The 16,191-nt window shown below is 39.7% G+C and overlaps 1 protein-coding gene across 2 annotated transcripts; it reads left to right on the forward strand.

Annotated features, from left to right (window-relative positions):
- Positions 1-2,007: 2,007 nt before the first annotated feature.
- Positions 2,008-15,625, forward strand: acanb (aggrecan b). Of its 2 annotated transcripts, XM_085357687.1 has the most exons (18): positions 2,008-2,080; positions 4,979-5,362; positions 5,521-5,695; positions 6,349-6,476; positions 6,605-6,898; positions 7,693-7,890; positions 8,029-8,203; positions 8,416-8,543; positions 8,674-8,967; positions 9,519-9,620; positions 9,803-9,907; positions 10,303-10,731; positions 10,807-11,574; positions 11,848-12,006; positions 12,692-12,774; positions 12,964-13,108; positions 13,942-14,124; positions 15,537-15,625. In XM_085357687.1, exons 1-18 carry the CDS (start codon positions 2,008-2,010, stop codon positions 15,623-15,625), a joined length of 3,912 nt encoding a protein of 1,303 aa, XP_085213813.1. The 2 variants fall into 2 exon arrangements, with proteins under 2 accessions (XP_085213813.1, XP_085213812.1); XM_085357686.1 differs by having other exon boundaries at positions 10,303-11,574.
- Positions 15,626-16,191: the final 566 nt, after the last annotated feature.

Raw genomic sequence — 16,191 nt, forward strand, 5'->3', positions numbered from 1 at the left:
CATTATCTCGCTTGATTTTAATTCTATGTTGAATTATTGAAAATTTGCCAGCTCACAGTAGCTCTCTTTTGGCCCATTCCAGAGGCTGTCACTCAGTAGTCAGTCAGCAAAGGCTTTGTGACTGTGAGCTTCAGGTTTATTGGTTGTAAAGGTCTCTCTGTGGCTGCTTGGAAGGAACTGGGAGCATTCGGCCGCCTGTCTTGGGGCTTGTGAAAGCAGCACAATGAGGGTTCAGTGGGGACTTGCAACGGTTCTGCCTGTTTGACCGTGCTTCACGTCAGAGCAGTGGAAAGTTGAGAAAAAATAAGCAATGAGGTAGTTGGTGCTTGACAGATGTGAGTTTGTGATACGAAAGCTCATGTTGTTTGGCTGAAATTGTATCGTGCCTGGCTTTTCTAACCTAAAAAGTGTATATATATATATATATATATATATGAGAAGCTGCATTTAGATACTTCAGGAGTAAATATTTTTGTGTTTGTGTGATGTATTGATATAGTTGGACCTCAAATTAAAGTTTGCACTATGTCATTTAGCATTTGCTAATTAGTGAAAGGCACAAAATAAGGCTGAGGCTATTTGTAATTACATTTGCAGTTATTTAGTCATGAAACTGAGTACTTTGTCATTTTTATTTAGACCTGAATTAACTGAATTACATAACAAGTCAGTGTAACAAAAATGTTGCCGCAATTCACCCCGAGGAGAACATAAATGTCTGTCAGTCTGTCTATAAAAGAAGACTGTGGCCAGTGTGGTGTTACAGTTTGGTTTGGGAGTACAGCTTTGAAGCCTGAGAGTTTTGCTTTTTGCACGTCCTCATGTTGATTTTTAGAGGCAGATATGTCTGCATTTAAATAATAAAAATGGGTACTGAATTATCTGCTAGCTTGGAAGGCAGGAAACATCTGTAGACTGTGTAGACTTGTGTGTTTTGCTGCTAATTAGCCCTCACTTATGAGTGAAATAATAATATGATGTCATTTATCAAAATAACTGGTGCATGATACCCTATTCAGTAAGTATCAGTCCAACAATGTTTGATCCCCTTCAAAGAAAGTTTCGATAATGCTGCTTAACAACAGCTAACAGAGGCTAACAATTGCAACAGCGCTTACCAACAGAAAAGTACTGTATACACAATAACTTTACTTCAACAGGCAACAGTTCAAACAAAGCTGAGAGGTCCAGTTTAGCGTGTTTTAGCCTAACAGCCAGTCCCTGAAGTGCCTTGTGTGTGGACCATAGATAAGTAAAAGTTAATACAATTTGAATTATATAGAATTCACTCTTGTGGTCATAAAGTAGGATTTAGTGATAGAGATCAAAACAGTTTAACTACACATGGCTACAAACTGTATTCCTGCTGTAAAGTTGTTCATTTTAACACAGAGATCAATTGGGAGCCAGCCTTAAGTGACCATTTGAGGGACTGTTGGGCATGATTCAAAGTTACAGATGGCACACAAACACATTTACAGGCAGACACGTGCACAGTGCAGACAATATAACAGTTTTGCTGAAAGAAAAGTCTTCATTCAACATTCATTTTTTCACAAATGAAGAACCTTTTGAGATGAATGATTCATACTTTCTACTCGCTGTCTGAAGTTATTTTAGCTCTAAACACATTTATGTGACCAGACACAGAGGGTCTTTCATTCCTCAGTGAGCATTTCTAAGTGATACTGCAGACTCATGATGGCCTATTTCCATTTTAGCTGATGCAATAAATAAAAGTGCTGGATATAATGAATAACACGGAGTATATGTGTACAGTCTGGGGGGGAAACGCAGCGGCATATAGAGGCATAATTAAATCCTCAATTCACTCTAACACTTGTGTCACCACTTCATATGTATTTCTGGTCATAAGATTTTAAAAGTGTGTGTCATTTTATATCCCGTTTTACCCGACTTGTGAACAATAAATAATGCAAAAATTGTAAAAAGGCTATGAGCATGTACACAAATGCAATTACAATGTTGGCTGTTCTTCAGGTAACGATGACCCCCTTGTTTCTGCTGTGTGTGTCCTTACCACTCATCTGGGCAACAATATCTTCTGAAGACCATGATAGTAAGTGGCCAAAATTTAATTGCTCCTCTTAATGCCTCTTACAAACTTTTTTTTTTTTTTTCCCAATTTTGACCCCTTAAAGATACTTTTTGTAAATACCCTCTGAAGAACTTTCACCACCAGGGGGAAGCATTTTACCAGCAGTTATATTAAGAGTTATGACTGTTAATGTTGAATGGGAGGAAAGTCCATGACAATTTGCACTGTTTAGGGTTCAGTTGTATTTGACCAGACATTTGAAATTTGAATTCAAAATAAAAAGTAAATAATATTTTTTGTTAAATACTGGTATGTCTTTGCCCACCCTAAGAAAATAATTTATTTTGTACCAGATAGTCTACTAGTCAGCCTTCTTTGGGCAAGACGTTTGCTAATTTATAGTTATGTTGTACTTATCTACCAACTTTGCGATCTTTAAAAACCTTGATATATTAATCTTCTGATGGTCATTTTTGATTTCAGAGAGTGTCGTGTACTGTTCGCCTTAGAGACCTTCAGTTTTTAAAATGAAATATTGATTTGCTTTTAGAACAAAGGGAAACTGTCTTATACAACACACCACAAACATACAATATTTCCCGAGAACATTACCCCAAACCTAAATCCTACAAGTCCCTTTTCTCCCCCTCCACACCCCCCGCCCTCCCTACCAACACATATCACCTTTGCAGCACAACCATAACATTCCAATGACACTACAGGTTAACATAATGAGCAAGGAGGAAGGTACAGAGACCTTCAGTTTTGTTTTAGATTCCTGATACCTTTACCTATTTGTGATGACACTTCACCCCCTTTCCCCACTGGTCCTTAATAAGCAGTATCATTATTACGCTCTCGTAGAGCTGGGCGATATGAGATTTTTTCATATCATGTTAAGAGATTTTCTACATTATACATTATAACCAAATCTCTATAATACAATATAATCAAGTGTGCCTTATATTTTGTGTGTTCATATATTTTCACATAACCAAGCTTATTGTTAAAGAGAACATAATGCATTCCTTACCTCAGTGTGTGATGTCAGATAAGCATGATATACTTCTGCATTGTTATTTTCAGTGTATGTGTGCAAGGTCAGATAAGCTGAGATAATGCCTGACCTCTCCCTTTTCAGTTAAAAGAGGAAGTACTATGTAACTTACTTTCACTATAAATAAAGCAAGCAAGCCTGCACTCGGTGTGTGTGTCTTCTCAGAGGCATTCACCCGTGCGCACGTCTTCTAATACTTTCTGAGTCGGTCTGCAGTTGTCTCATTTCTCTTATCTGTGTTTGAACAAATGTCAAACCCCTGACATATCACGATATGTTTTTTTCATTTCAGGCGATAACGATATCTATCACGATATAAGCCAAATAACTATATTTGTAAGATTTAAATGTGCCGTTGCTCACAAGTAAAATGTGAAATAATCAGCAGCTTGTTTTGATTTAAATATTTATTTCTCATAATAAGTTCAACAGGGTAGATGTACTTAAGGAACATGAGACTTTTTCAGATAAATAAAGGCAAATATTGCAAACTACACAAAAGGCAGCCGCTAAAGCGTTTAAGTTTCAAAATAGAACAAACAAAACAGACTAAATTGTCAATTCCACTTAGAAACAAAATATTAATTCTAAAAATAAATCTTAGTTTGTTTTACAGAAGAACAGACAAAACTGACTAACTTTTGTCAATATCAAATAAACTGAGAACTAAAAGGAAATACTCAATCTCTCCTTGTTGTATAGCTTAGCTTTTCAAACAGTTTTAACAGTTACTTTAGTCTGACAAAAGCCGAATGACGAATTAGCGCTTCCAGTCAGAGACTGAGGCTACGTCCACACATACACGGGTATTTTTGAAAACTGAGATTTTCCGTTTTCGTTTTAAAAAATAATCCCGTCCACACATAAAGGCAGAAATGAAGGAAAACGCTGCTATGAACATGCCAAAGCAGCAGGTGGCGCTAGATTCCTAACCGTGCAGAAATGTTGGCCAATCAGAAGTCTAGAAGCCTCGGTGGGAAAAAGTAAACAAAGCTGGGGCATAGAAGCAGAACAGAGTCGTATGTGTGGAGGGACAGTAACTGTGTGTATATGTAAGCATTTAAACACTGCAGAGAGTAGAATTAACAGTAACAGTATTGTAGAAATTCATTTCACCGAAACAATAACGTGGCGCACAGTGTGACGCATGCACCAGTTTATTGTATTTCGGCACAATTTACAGTGCACGCTACTCTGTTTTTTGTCAGACTTGAAATAGCCGAAATACCTTCACACTACGGAACTTCTTTGGCTCTTCCGTTCGACAATCTCTCCGGCATTGGAACCATCATCTGTTTTCTCTTAAGGTCACGCTCGGTTGATTTTTCTAGTCGGCACACTCATTTCCTCCATTAGGCGCTGGCTCCATTACCCGCTGGCTGCTTCCCAAACAAACACACGTGCGGCTTGGCACTTGTTCTGTACGTAACAAGTCACGCGACGTGACGCTGCGGCTGTGATTGGTTCGGCTCTGCGCTACTTAATTTGGATTGGCTGACCTTTTTTTTTTTTTTTTTTTTTTTTTTTAAAGAGGACAAGAGCGGCGAGGTCTATCGCGATAGCTTAATTTCTCTATCGAGTAAAAGTTATATCGCGATACATATCGTTATCGTTCTATCGCCCAGCTCTACGCTCTCGTGAGGTTTCAACCTTGTCAGTGCCACAAATTGGTTAATATTGATTCGTGGTCTGTGTTGTCTTATGTTTTGAAATGTCTCTTGTTGCTTCATCTGTCTTACTATTTCACACTTTGCATGAAATTTAACAGATGTTTATTGTGGTCCCAGATTTTTTGACCTGACTGCATCTCTGCACAGTATATTAAATTGCACCTCGAACAATTGTGCCTATCTTTATCCCAGATGTTGAAAGCACATTACATGTCAGCATCCCTGTGGAGATGCCTCTTCGTCCTCTCCTGGGGGGAAAGGTGGAGGTGCCATGTTACTTCTTGGATAAGAGCCTCAATGACACTGGAGCCCTGACCGTCGCTACACTCTCCCACCGCATTAAATGGACCTACATCACCAAGGACAAAGTCGACACCATCTTAGTGGCATCGCAGGGCAAAGTTGAGGTCAAGCAAGATTATTTGGACAGAGCGATGTTGGCTAACTATCTGCTGTTTCCCACTGATGCCACCCTGGAAATGACAGAGCTTAGGTCCAAAGATTCTGGCATCTACCGCTGTGAGGTGACACATGGCATCGAGCACAACTACGATACTGTGGAAATGCAAGTTCAGGGTACGATACGAAACCACTAACAGCTTTGTTCACTTTAAAAGGGTGTAAAGCAGTAACCAATCATTGTTTGTGCCTGTTTCACTCAAAGTGAAAGTTGCCAACAATACACTTTGTTTTTATCTGAGAACTGCCCTCTGCTAACTTTATGTGTCTCATAGGTATTGTGTTCCACTACCGTGCCATCTCCACGCGTTACACCTTGACATTTGAGAAGGCCAAGGCAGCCTGTATCCAGAACAGTGCCACCATTGCTACCCTAGCCCAACTGCAGGCTGCATATGATGATGGATTCCACCAGTGTGATGCTGGATGGCTTTCTGATCAGACGGTCAGGTAGTGTTTACCCTTTTTAACCATCAAATGTTGAAAATACTTATCACAGTTGCAGAAGATTGAAGAATAGCCAAGCACTCAATGCAGAGAGAGTACAAGAGTACAAATAGAGCAGGTCCATGATAAGATTCTGTCTCTGTACCTGTCCAAAATTATAAATCCTGATTCACTTTGATGTTAGAAAAGTCCAGTAAGAGGTTTAATGCTTTTATCCTTAACAGCTTCAGAAGAAGTCATGTTGAACCATTGCCTAAGATTTCAATGTGCAAATAAGGCAATGAAATCGAGAAAAGTATTTTGTATGTGGAGGTAAAATTCCATAGCAGTCATCATAAATGTTCAAATATTGGACTTTAACATTTTTATCCAAATCAGAGATGATAAAGCAGAACATGTTGTAAGATTTGCTGCTTTGAGGTGGAATTAGCCTCAGGCAGCTCTATAGTTCAACAACACAGGTTTTGGCATGAATGACTACAGTCAATTTAGAATCACCAGTTTACCTACCACAAATGTCTTTTAGTTTAAAACTGAAAGCAGGAAATATGTGGATGGATAGTTAAATTTAAAAAGTGTCTACTTTGCTGGGGACAAAACCACTTAGAATATTTACCTGCAATACGTTTCTCAGTTATTTCTTTTCTTTCCTCAAGGTACCCCATCCATCATCCACGAGAACCCTGCTACGGAGACAAGAGAGAACTTCCTGGTGTCAGGACCTATGGGGTGAGAGACGTCAACGAGACCTATGACGTGTATTGTTTTGCTGAAAAGATGCCAGGTAGGCTAAGCAAACAAGGGCAAGTTTTCAAAGCTCCCCATGATTCACAGAAAACCTCATAGCATAAATAACTGCATCCGTTCACATCACTGTGCTTTCCTCTCTTCTTCTACCCTCCTTGCTTCCAGGCAGAGTCTTCTACTCTATGTCTGTAGAGAAGTTTAGCTTTTACGAGGCAAAAGATCAGTGTGCTAAACTTGGTGCCAGACTTGCCACCACAGGAGAGCTTTACCTCGCCTGGAAGAATGGTATGGACGTGTGTAATGCTGGCTGGCTGGCAGACAGGAGTGTACGATACCCTATCAACATCGCCAGGCCTCAGTGCGGAGGGGGCCTCCTGGGAGTGAGAACCGTCTACCTGTTCCCCAACCAGACTGGGTACCCCTATCCAGACGATCGCCATGATGCCATTTGCTTCCAAGGCAAGTACTCTAGGAACTCTAGTACCCTACGCTGGTATCATGTTCTTTTCATTGAATGGTGTCTGTGGTCTGCTCCAAGCATATCAACCTGTACTGTGGCCAAACAACCCTACGTCTGATTCAAATCTCTAGAGCCCATAATTCCAAGAGGCCTGGTCATGGATGATTTTTGTTTTTTTTGTTTTTTTTTCTTTAGCTGTTGAGTTATTTTTGGAATTCAATAACTTTGCCTCTAAAACAGGTCACATTTGTATTATCGCTGTCAGTAGATGTGAAAGTCAAAGGCACATCCCATTATTATATTTTGGGTACTTGGAGACAGACCTTTCCATCAAGTGGTATGCTCTTGGGTTGAACTTGCAGAGGTGGCCAATCAAGCTACTTTTATATTGGTTTCCTTAGAGTTATGGTGTTTAAATCTATTCACTAACAGCAAAGAGACCCTAATACCTAGGTTTGAAACAGGTTTCACATCTCTTGCTTTAGGTTGTGATCACTAGCACTTAAAATGGCACTGCTCATTCTAATTTTGTCAAAATTTTATGTTTAAATACTTCTATAATAGCTCCTTTATGTTTTAGACACAGTTCCAAATACAGAGCACTGCTTGCTTATTTAAATGCAAATTATGAGAACATCAGTATTTCCCTGCCCTTATTCTTTTACTTGACTATATTGCTCTTATAAATTTAATAAATATGTGAGGTGTTTTTCTAACTGGATGTGTAAATGTCTAGATGTGCTGACTACTAAGGCTATAATAATTTGTCAGTAATGCAATTTTATTTCCTTAGCCGATGAAGACAAAGATGCCGTGCCTGGGCAGACCACTCCATTCCCATACATTGTTACCGTGGCGCCTCCTGCTCAGGTGCCGGGCATCATCCCTTCATCTGAAAAAGAAGAGTCCAAAACTGGGGAAGTAGTTACTCTGCCTCCACTACCTATACCTCCAAGTATGACAGATGTAGATGCCCCTATGGCTCCGACTGGTACGCACTTACACGTTATAATCAATAACAGAATCCTCTGGAACATTTTTCCCTACATTTTAATAGGAAATTTCAGAGGACTACAATACAAGTACAAAAAAGTGAGGTTGCCACTGTAATCCTGTAATCTTGTCCCAGGTGTGGTGTTCCACTATCGACCCATTACCGGTCGGTATACTCTAACGTTTTTGAAGGCTCAGCAGGCTTGCCAGAACATTGGGGCAGTCATTGCCAGTCCTCAGCAGCTGCAGGCAGCCTTTGAGAAAGGTCTACATCAATGTGACGCCGGCTGGTTAAGCGACCAAACTGTCCGGTGAGACATGTAGCATAGATATATATCAAAATATACATTATCTTTGTCATACAGTACAGTGAGTTTTAGTTTGAAATGTTTTACTTTGAACTCTGGATTGCAGCCCTCATAGTGACATCAAAAGAAATAAAAAAATATTTCATATCATAATTTTTATTGTACAGCAAACCATGTCCTTATTAAACTGCACTTACACTCTCTTTCTTCCTCAGGTATCCAATTGTGTCACCCAGAGAAAACTGTGCTGGTAACCTTCTAGACCTCAAAGGAGTCAGATCCTATGGCCTGAGACCAGCCACTGAACTCTATGATGTATACTGCTATGTTGAACGTTTGACAGGTGAGGAGCTTTAATCACTCTGAGGACATCAAACTTCCACTTCTGTGTCCTCTACAACACTCTAAACAAAACTGTAACATCTTTCTAACAGACTGTTTAACCACTTCTGCCTGTTTGTACTTTCTGTTAGGTGTGGTCTTCTTCACCACTGACTATGGCAGATTCACTTATGAGGAGGCTGTGCATCACTGTGAGAAACTTAACGCCACCCTGGCCACTCCTGGGGAGCTCTATGCTGCCTGGAATCAAGGACTTGACCAGTGCAGTCCCGGCTGGTTAATGGACCGCAGTGTCCGCTTCCCTATCACAACCCCCAGGTCTCACTGTGGAGGCAACCAGGTGGGAGTCCACACCATCTACACCTACCCCAACCAGACAGGCTTCCCCAGTGAGGACTTGCAATATGATGCCTACTGTTTTAGAGGTAGGAATGGGTTAAGTGTGGATTCATTTATGTGCAAAAAAAAAGCATTAATTTCATTATTTTCGTAAATAAACCATTGATTTTATATATTTCAGTTGCATTTTTTCTCAGAATGATTGCTTCATGTTTATTGAGGGTGAAGAATCTTTTTTATTGCATGGAAAGACAGATTTCACTGAGGCTCGTTTGAATAGAAAGATGCATTGTTAATCAGATGTTGAGTTGGCAATAAACCCTGAACATTGCCACTGTGAATCTTGACGTGTGCTATTATACACTGGGAAGTTATTTAAAAGTAAGAGATACATGGTTTGAATCAATTAAGGTAGGGATCAGTTGTTGATGGATACCTTAAAGATTGGAAAAGTAAAACATAATTGATAAAGAGGTAAACACGTGAAACAATATAGATGTGATCTTGTTGTATAGTCTGCAATGTTGATATTTGATGTTTTACATTTTTATTATAATGATACTGATACAACGTTTTATCTGCATGTTTTAACCATCCCAGAAAACTTCATCTGCTCACTGCAATTTGTTTCTTTCAGCTGAAGTTCCCGTTGTTTATGTTAACAATGAAACCAGTGTAAATTTGACCACAGTGACTGAGGATGTTATCAACAAGACAATAGCTATCACTGATAGCACTGGTAAGACACATGCATGCAAATAGCACTTTAAAATCCCTGCTCTTTTCTTGGCTTATTATTACAGTTGTAATGTTTGGTAAACAAAACAAAAACTCACAAAAATAAATGTAATATGGCCTTGCTTTCTACTGTGAATGCAGGTAAAAATTTCTGATTTTAAACCTTATTTTGTTTGCTTTTAGTTGCAACTACTGTAGACTACAATGAAACTGAAACCAGTACAAACATTACTGATATTGACTTTGTCAATGAGACCATCATCACACCTCAAAAAGTTATTCCTACAGGTAAGACAGCCATAAACAACTTTGTCAATCAATTAAATCAACTGACTTAATGTTTAATTCTACCTATTAATGTCTTGTGTCAAAATTTTGATGTAATAATTTAATACCAGGACTCACTTTTAAAGTCGTGAAGAGTTTGAGATACTTATTTGAGTTTTTTAAATACAAACAATTAATATATTAGGTTTTTTTTCTTGAATGTCACATATATGTGTTACTAAATTGTCTAGTAATCACTTCTAAAGCCATTAGAGTATAAGCCTTATATAAAATATTTCTTATTAGAAAGTAATACAATAGGTTTTGTCAAACTAAACACAACAGGTAACTTTTCTCACTAAGCTATAATAAACTAATTCTTGGATTCTTGTCTGGATTCTTACGATTCCCCACAGTCAAAACCATTCCGGTACCAGTTGATTTTTCGGGCTCTGGTTCAGCTGAACATTCAGCCAATGGAGATTTCTCTGGAGAGTCTGGCACCTCCACCTCCAGCGGTGATGGATCTGGGTCAGATGTGGAAGTCAAGTTTAGCGGAGACAGTGATGTCTTCTCTGGAGACCAGTCTACCTCTGGAGAACAACAGGAGGCAGAAAGGGGAAGTGTTGACATCTTCACATCTGGAGAACCTGGTAGTGCATCTGGAGATCTGGGTAGTGCATCTGGATATCTGGGTAGTGCATCTGGATATCTGGGTAGTGCGTCTGGAGATCTTGGTAGTGCATCTGGAGATCTTGGAAGTGCATCTGGAGATCTTGGTAGTGCATCTGGATATCTGGGTAGTGCATCTGGAGATCTTGGAAGTGCATCTGGAGATCTTGGAAGTGCATCTGGAGATCTTGGAAGTGCCTCTGGAGATCCTGGTAGTCCATCTGGAGATCCTGGAAGTGCATCTGGAGATCTTGGTAGTGCATCTGGAGAAACTGGCACGGTATCTGGATCTGGGGAGGGGTTTGACAAAGAATACTCTGGTTTTATTACATCTGGATCAGATTTTCCCAGTGGAAGTGGGGACACCAGTGGCAGCAGCGGAAACTCCATAATAATCATGTTAGATGGAAAGATGGTGGAAGTTTTACAAACCCAGCAAAAGGCCACCGAGCAGGAACTAGGCCGAGCAGGATTTGATATCTTGGAATCAAGTGCATCTGGGTCAGGAGGTATGTCTGCATCAGGTTCCCAAGAGTTTTCAGGTCGCATTGACTTGACGGTCCTACCATCTCTGGAGAAAGAGTTGTCTGGATATCCCATTGGATCAGGGTTTCACAGTGGCTTTTCCAGTGGTTTTCCATCTGGTTTTTCTGGCAGTGGCTCTGCCTCTGGACACTCTTTGCAGCATCACGATGATGTTATCTACTTAACAGATGATGAAATGGTAGAAATGACTCTACCAACACTGGCACAACATCCTGAGCAGGGCAGGGGTGTGGTGGAGATAAGTGGGCAAGGAAGTGGTTCAGGGAACAGAATTTTAGATCAAATCTTGCAGCCATCAGGAAGTGGCACCACTCTGAATTTGGAGGAACTGCAGATTTATTCAGCTTATGATCAATCGGGACATGAGGAAAAAGTCCAGGAGGGGAGCACACCCTACATCAGCCCAACCACGGTACCATCTGTGTCTTTAGTCACTCCTGCTGTTGTGGAGGAGCCAGAAGTGAAGAAAGGTATGTTCTTTTTGTCTGTTGACATAGCCAACATTTTGGGAAAGAACCTTATTTATCAAGCAAAGTGACTGCATAATCACTCATGTTAAAATGAATGCTTATTGTTCCTCGCTATAAACTTATGTAGACACCAGTGATCCAAACCCATGGAGCTTAGGATCTGAGTCACTGAACAACAGCACGCAAAACTGAAAAAGTTGAAGAAGCCAGATATCTTTAGTGAGACGTATATTTGTTTATTTGTTTTTAAGATTTTTGTCCAAATGTGTGTAGCTGTGCAGGACTGTCCCGATGACTGGGTGAAGTTTATGGGCAGCTGTTACCGGCACTTTACAGGGAGAGACACTTGGGCTGAAGCTGAGAAACACTGTCAGGAACTCAATGCCCACCTGGTCAGCATCAGCTCCCAGGAGGAGCAGCAGTTTCTCATCTGTAAGTAACTGTTGGAAAGATGAGTGACCAGCCTTCGACATTATACAGGGTGGGCCATTTATATGGATACACCGTAATAACATGGGAATGGTTGGTGATATTAAAGTCCTGTTTGTGGCACATTAGTATATGTGAGGGGGCAAACTCCTCAAGATGGGTGGTGACCATGGTGGCCATTTAGAAGGCGGCCATCTTGGATACAACTTTTGTTTTTTCAATAGGAAGAGGGCCATGTGACACATCAAACTTATTGGTAATGTCACAAGAAAAACAATGGTGTGCTTGGTTTCAACGTAACTTTATTCTTTCATGACTTATTTACTTATTTGCAATCACCTGAACGATTGTCATTATTGATTAATTCTGCTGTCTACCAGAAAATCCTGAAATCAAGTCAAGTTAATTTATTTGCATAGCACATTGAAGTATAGTAGAACAAAGTGCTGCAGAGCAAGTAAGAAGTAAAGAAACAGTACAAATGATTTAATTTGTGCCCTGATGCTCAAGTGCATTTGTGATATAAATATCAAGTATCCAAATACGTTTTCACAGGACTGTATTTGCTGTGAGCCAAAAGTGGTAAACCACTGCATCACGTCACATCAAAGGGCTATCGACATAAAACATGGGAAGGTTAAGTCATATTTGTTTGAAAGGCTAAATTGACGTTGTCACTTCCCAACAGCTAACGGTGAGGAATACCAGTGGATTGGACTCAGTGACAAAGATATGCAGAATGTGTTCCACTGGACAGACGGGAGTCCCCTGGTGAGTTTGGTTAGAGATTCAGTTGTGTACTCAGGAAGCCATAGCACCTTCTGGACAAACCTGATCTTTCTCAATCATATATTTTTTTTTAATGAATTTTATGAAGATTTTGTATAGTTAGAGAATTCTTACTTTTTACTTAATTTTAAAGTTTTGTATTGGCAAAATATTGTTCTGTAATCCTTTTAGACCTTTGAGAACTGGAGGCCCAACCAACCAGATAACTACTTTGACTCTGGAGAAGATTGTGTGGTTATGATCTGGCATGAGGGTGGACAGTGGAATGACGTGCCCTGCAACTACTACCTTCCCTTCACCTGCAAGACTGGACCCGGTCAGTTTACTTGATTAAACATCTCGATTACTAAAACGTTTAGCTTTCTGTTTTTAGAGGTAATGTCAGTGAGGTAGCTTTATTTCGGCCAATCATAGCACAGAAATCATAACTGAAAAACATTGCAAGCACAAAACTCTTGATGGGGATGGGAATTGATAAGTATTTAGTGAATCTGATTCCATTATTGATATAACTTTTTCTTAAAAATAATGCAGGAGTCCAAGGAGAAAGCAATTCCTCATACGTTTCTCCGTAAAATGACCCGAAACACACTGTCTCACAATTACCATTTAACAATATAAAGCTGAGGCTATGGTCCAACACACCAGCACAAATCTCTACTCCAATGAGGACACACACACAATCTTTTTCTTAGCATTTAGATACAAACACAAAACTGACACAACAAAGCGAATATGAAAAGCTGAAGTTGTGTTAGCAGCATAATGCAGTTGTTTCTGTCCTGAAAGCAGTCTCCACTTTACCATCTCACTCTTGTCATTTTGTGCAATAAAAATAAAAGTATCCACGTTGGAGACTGCACCACTACCTCAGGCACACAAAATCAAATGAGCTGACTGCAAGTGCAAGTGGACTCAATAAGCGGGATCTGTAGGCAGGCACGCAAGCGATTCCAAGGAATTAGACTACTGGGAACCAATTGTGTATACAAGAACTGTTCTCGATTGTCATCCGTAATCAGTCATGTTAGCCATGTTTTAGAGTGAACCAGGAGCCTCGATTACACTATGATAACACCAGACTTTATTTTAAATTGTCAGCTCATTGAAATATTGTTTTTGTTTTCATTGTTTATTTATCTCTGTCAGTCATGTGTGGCCCTCCCCCTGAGGTGGAACATGCCCAGCCGATGGGCAACATCACGCCACGCAGCCCTGTCAACTCTATAGTCCGCTACCAGTGTGACGCAGGCTACAAACAGCGCCACCTGCCTGTCATACGCTGTATGGATGACGGACAATGGACAGAGCCGCAAGTGGAATGTACAGAAGGTGATTTATCATTCGTTTCTAACTTGAACCTAAAAGAGTTGGGCCTTACAGTCACAAAAAGAAAAACAAACCTGGCAGACTAACATAAAAAAGACAAAGGCCTAAACATCATAAAACAATGCATTATAATAAAATTAAAATTAGTTTTTTGTAAGACCCCTGATTGAAGACACTTGAACAAGGAACCTTTACAGTTCTCTGGATCTGGCTGAGTTTGTAGTTGTGTGTTAAATAGTTATGGCACCGTTTCAGGAAGCTGCTCTGGCTATGGCAGCAAAGTGATAATGGAAGTGATGCAGCTCTTAAGGATAGGCCAGAGTCACTTGTTTTTCTTGAAACATATAATTATACAAAATAATTAAAAGACCACAAAAAAAATGTTTGAAGTCTAAATAAAAAGCAAGCGATGGCAAGTTTAGTTAGAAAATTGCAATCCCAGACTATGGGTGCATCAGACTAACACACATGCCTGCTAGTTAGTTACTGTATCCAGTAATAAAATACTTAATTTTGACAACTTTCAATACTTAAATTGTACAGCTACACAGAAAAACATATTATTAGTTAGATATGTGTAACTATAATTCCCCAACAGTGCAATCACTGTGGAAAGACCAAGGTCAGTTACTACAATTGGAATTTGTGCCGTGACAGCCCTTACACTAAACAAAGTTTAAAAGTGTGAGTTGCTAATTAGCTGCAGTCACCAAAATCGCTTTTGTATCAGGGTGTTAGCAAGTTTATTTTTGGATTAATGGTTGCATTTGAACATGTGGATTTATGGGAAGTGACTGTTTTTTAAAGCCGGCTTCAAAATCTAATATGCATCTGTGCCAAGATATTAATTAATCTCTTGCATGAAGCATAGCCTGAAATCTGTATTTTAAATCTTTATGCAGTACTTTCTAAATGTAGACAATACACACCACCCTTGTAAGAATCATAGTTTGTAAGTTACAGGGCTGATTGTCCATTTCAACCAAAAAAAAACACTAAACTGACCTTGAAAACCTTGTTGGACGTAAGACAAATTTTAACATATTGTTAACATGACCCCACTCTACACCCCTACCAACAAATTCATTCAAAACTTTTTGAGCTATCATGTTTACAGATGCATGGAATGAGATATGGAATCAAACTGAATTAAACTTCTAGCTCTGGGTGTTCCTAGTGTTTTAACTAGGAATGCAAAACCAAGGCAAACAGAGAATGTATATCTCGAGTGAGGCAGGAGTAATGTTTTGTGCACAAAAAGTGTACCTCCAGTAACACTGACACTCTACCATTACACCGATAAAGATTTTCTGAAATGCATTCCTTAACCACACCACTGACTGCACGATAATTCTTAAAGTCTTCTGGCAGCTCACATTTATATGATGAGCATGTGTACCTTTTCTTCTGCTCAGCTGGTGCCAGCCATAACAGGCTAAACAAAAGATCCCTCAGGAGAAGAAGTAAAGGAGTGAGCACCCCGTGGGAGCAGAAACTGCCCTGAGCAGCACTGAAAGGACATACAACAGAGAGCCACAAAGGACCCCTCGTGTAAAGAAGCATGGACACCAATGCAAATGCCTGACCAAAACGATAACATGCCCTCCCCTACCATGGATATCCACCAACTGAAGCACATTTAGACTGATAGTGTAACTAACTGATGTTTTGGGTCTTTAACAGTCACTCGTCAACTTCTTAAGGCACTTTTCTTTGTATTTATAACATTTAATTTATAGCTATTATCCGGTATTTTAAAAAAAAATCTTAACGCAAAATATTTTCTGTAATGTGCTGCCAGCACTGCAGACAAGGTCAGTCAGATGAAACTGTCCGTCAGTCAAGAGAGGCTGAAGAGTAACATGTGAAGTCCAAAACAGCCCAGTACATGTGGTTGACTCTCTGAAGTCAGATTCATTGCTAGTATAGGGTAAGTGTTTTCCAAGATCTGTGTTTCTTTCCTTTTTCTTTCTTTTTTTGTCTTTGGATCTAAAGACCGAATCTGAGTGATTCTGAGAACTGAAACAAACCTTTTTTTTTCTTTCAATCTACATATACCAGCAGAGTGAT

Source organism: Diplotaxodon limnothrissa, linkage group LG7, assembly GCF_057381915.1.
Source record: "Diplotaxodon limnothrissa isolate DT_005_m linkage group LG7, D_limnothrissa_male_GT1.1, whole genome shotgun sequence".
Lineage (NCBI taxonomy): Eukaryota > Metazoa > Chordata > Actinopteri > Cichliformes > Cichlidae > Diplotaxodon > Diplotaxodon limnothrissa.

Bases quoted from the DNA above. Each gene is read 5' to 3' on its own strand.
- acanb (XM_085357686.1), top strand. From the start codon at position 2,008: ATGACCCCCTTGTTTCTGCTGTGTGTGTCCTTACCACTCATCTGGGCA. The intron at 9,908-10,302 runs GTAAGACAGCCA...GATTCCCCACAG, and splicing joins TCAAAAAGTTATTCCTACAG to TCAAAACCATTCCGGTACCA. The intron at 14,125-15,536 runs GTGATTTATCAT...TCTTCTGCTCAG, and splicing joins GCAAGTGGAATGTACAGAAG to CTGGTGCCAGCCATAACAGG.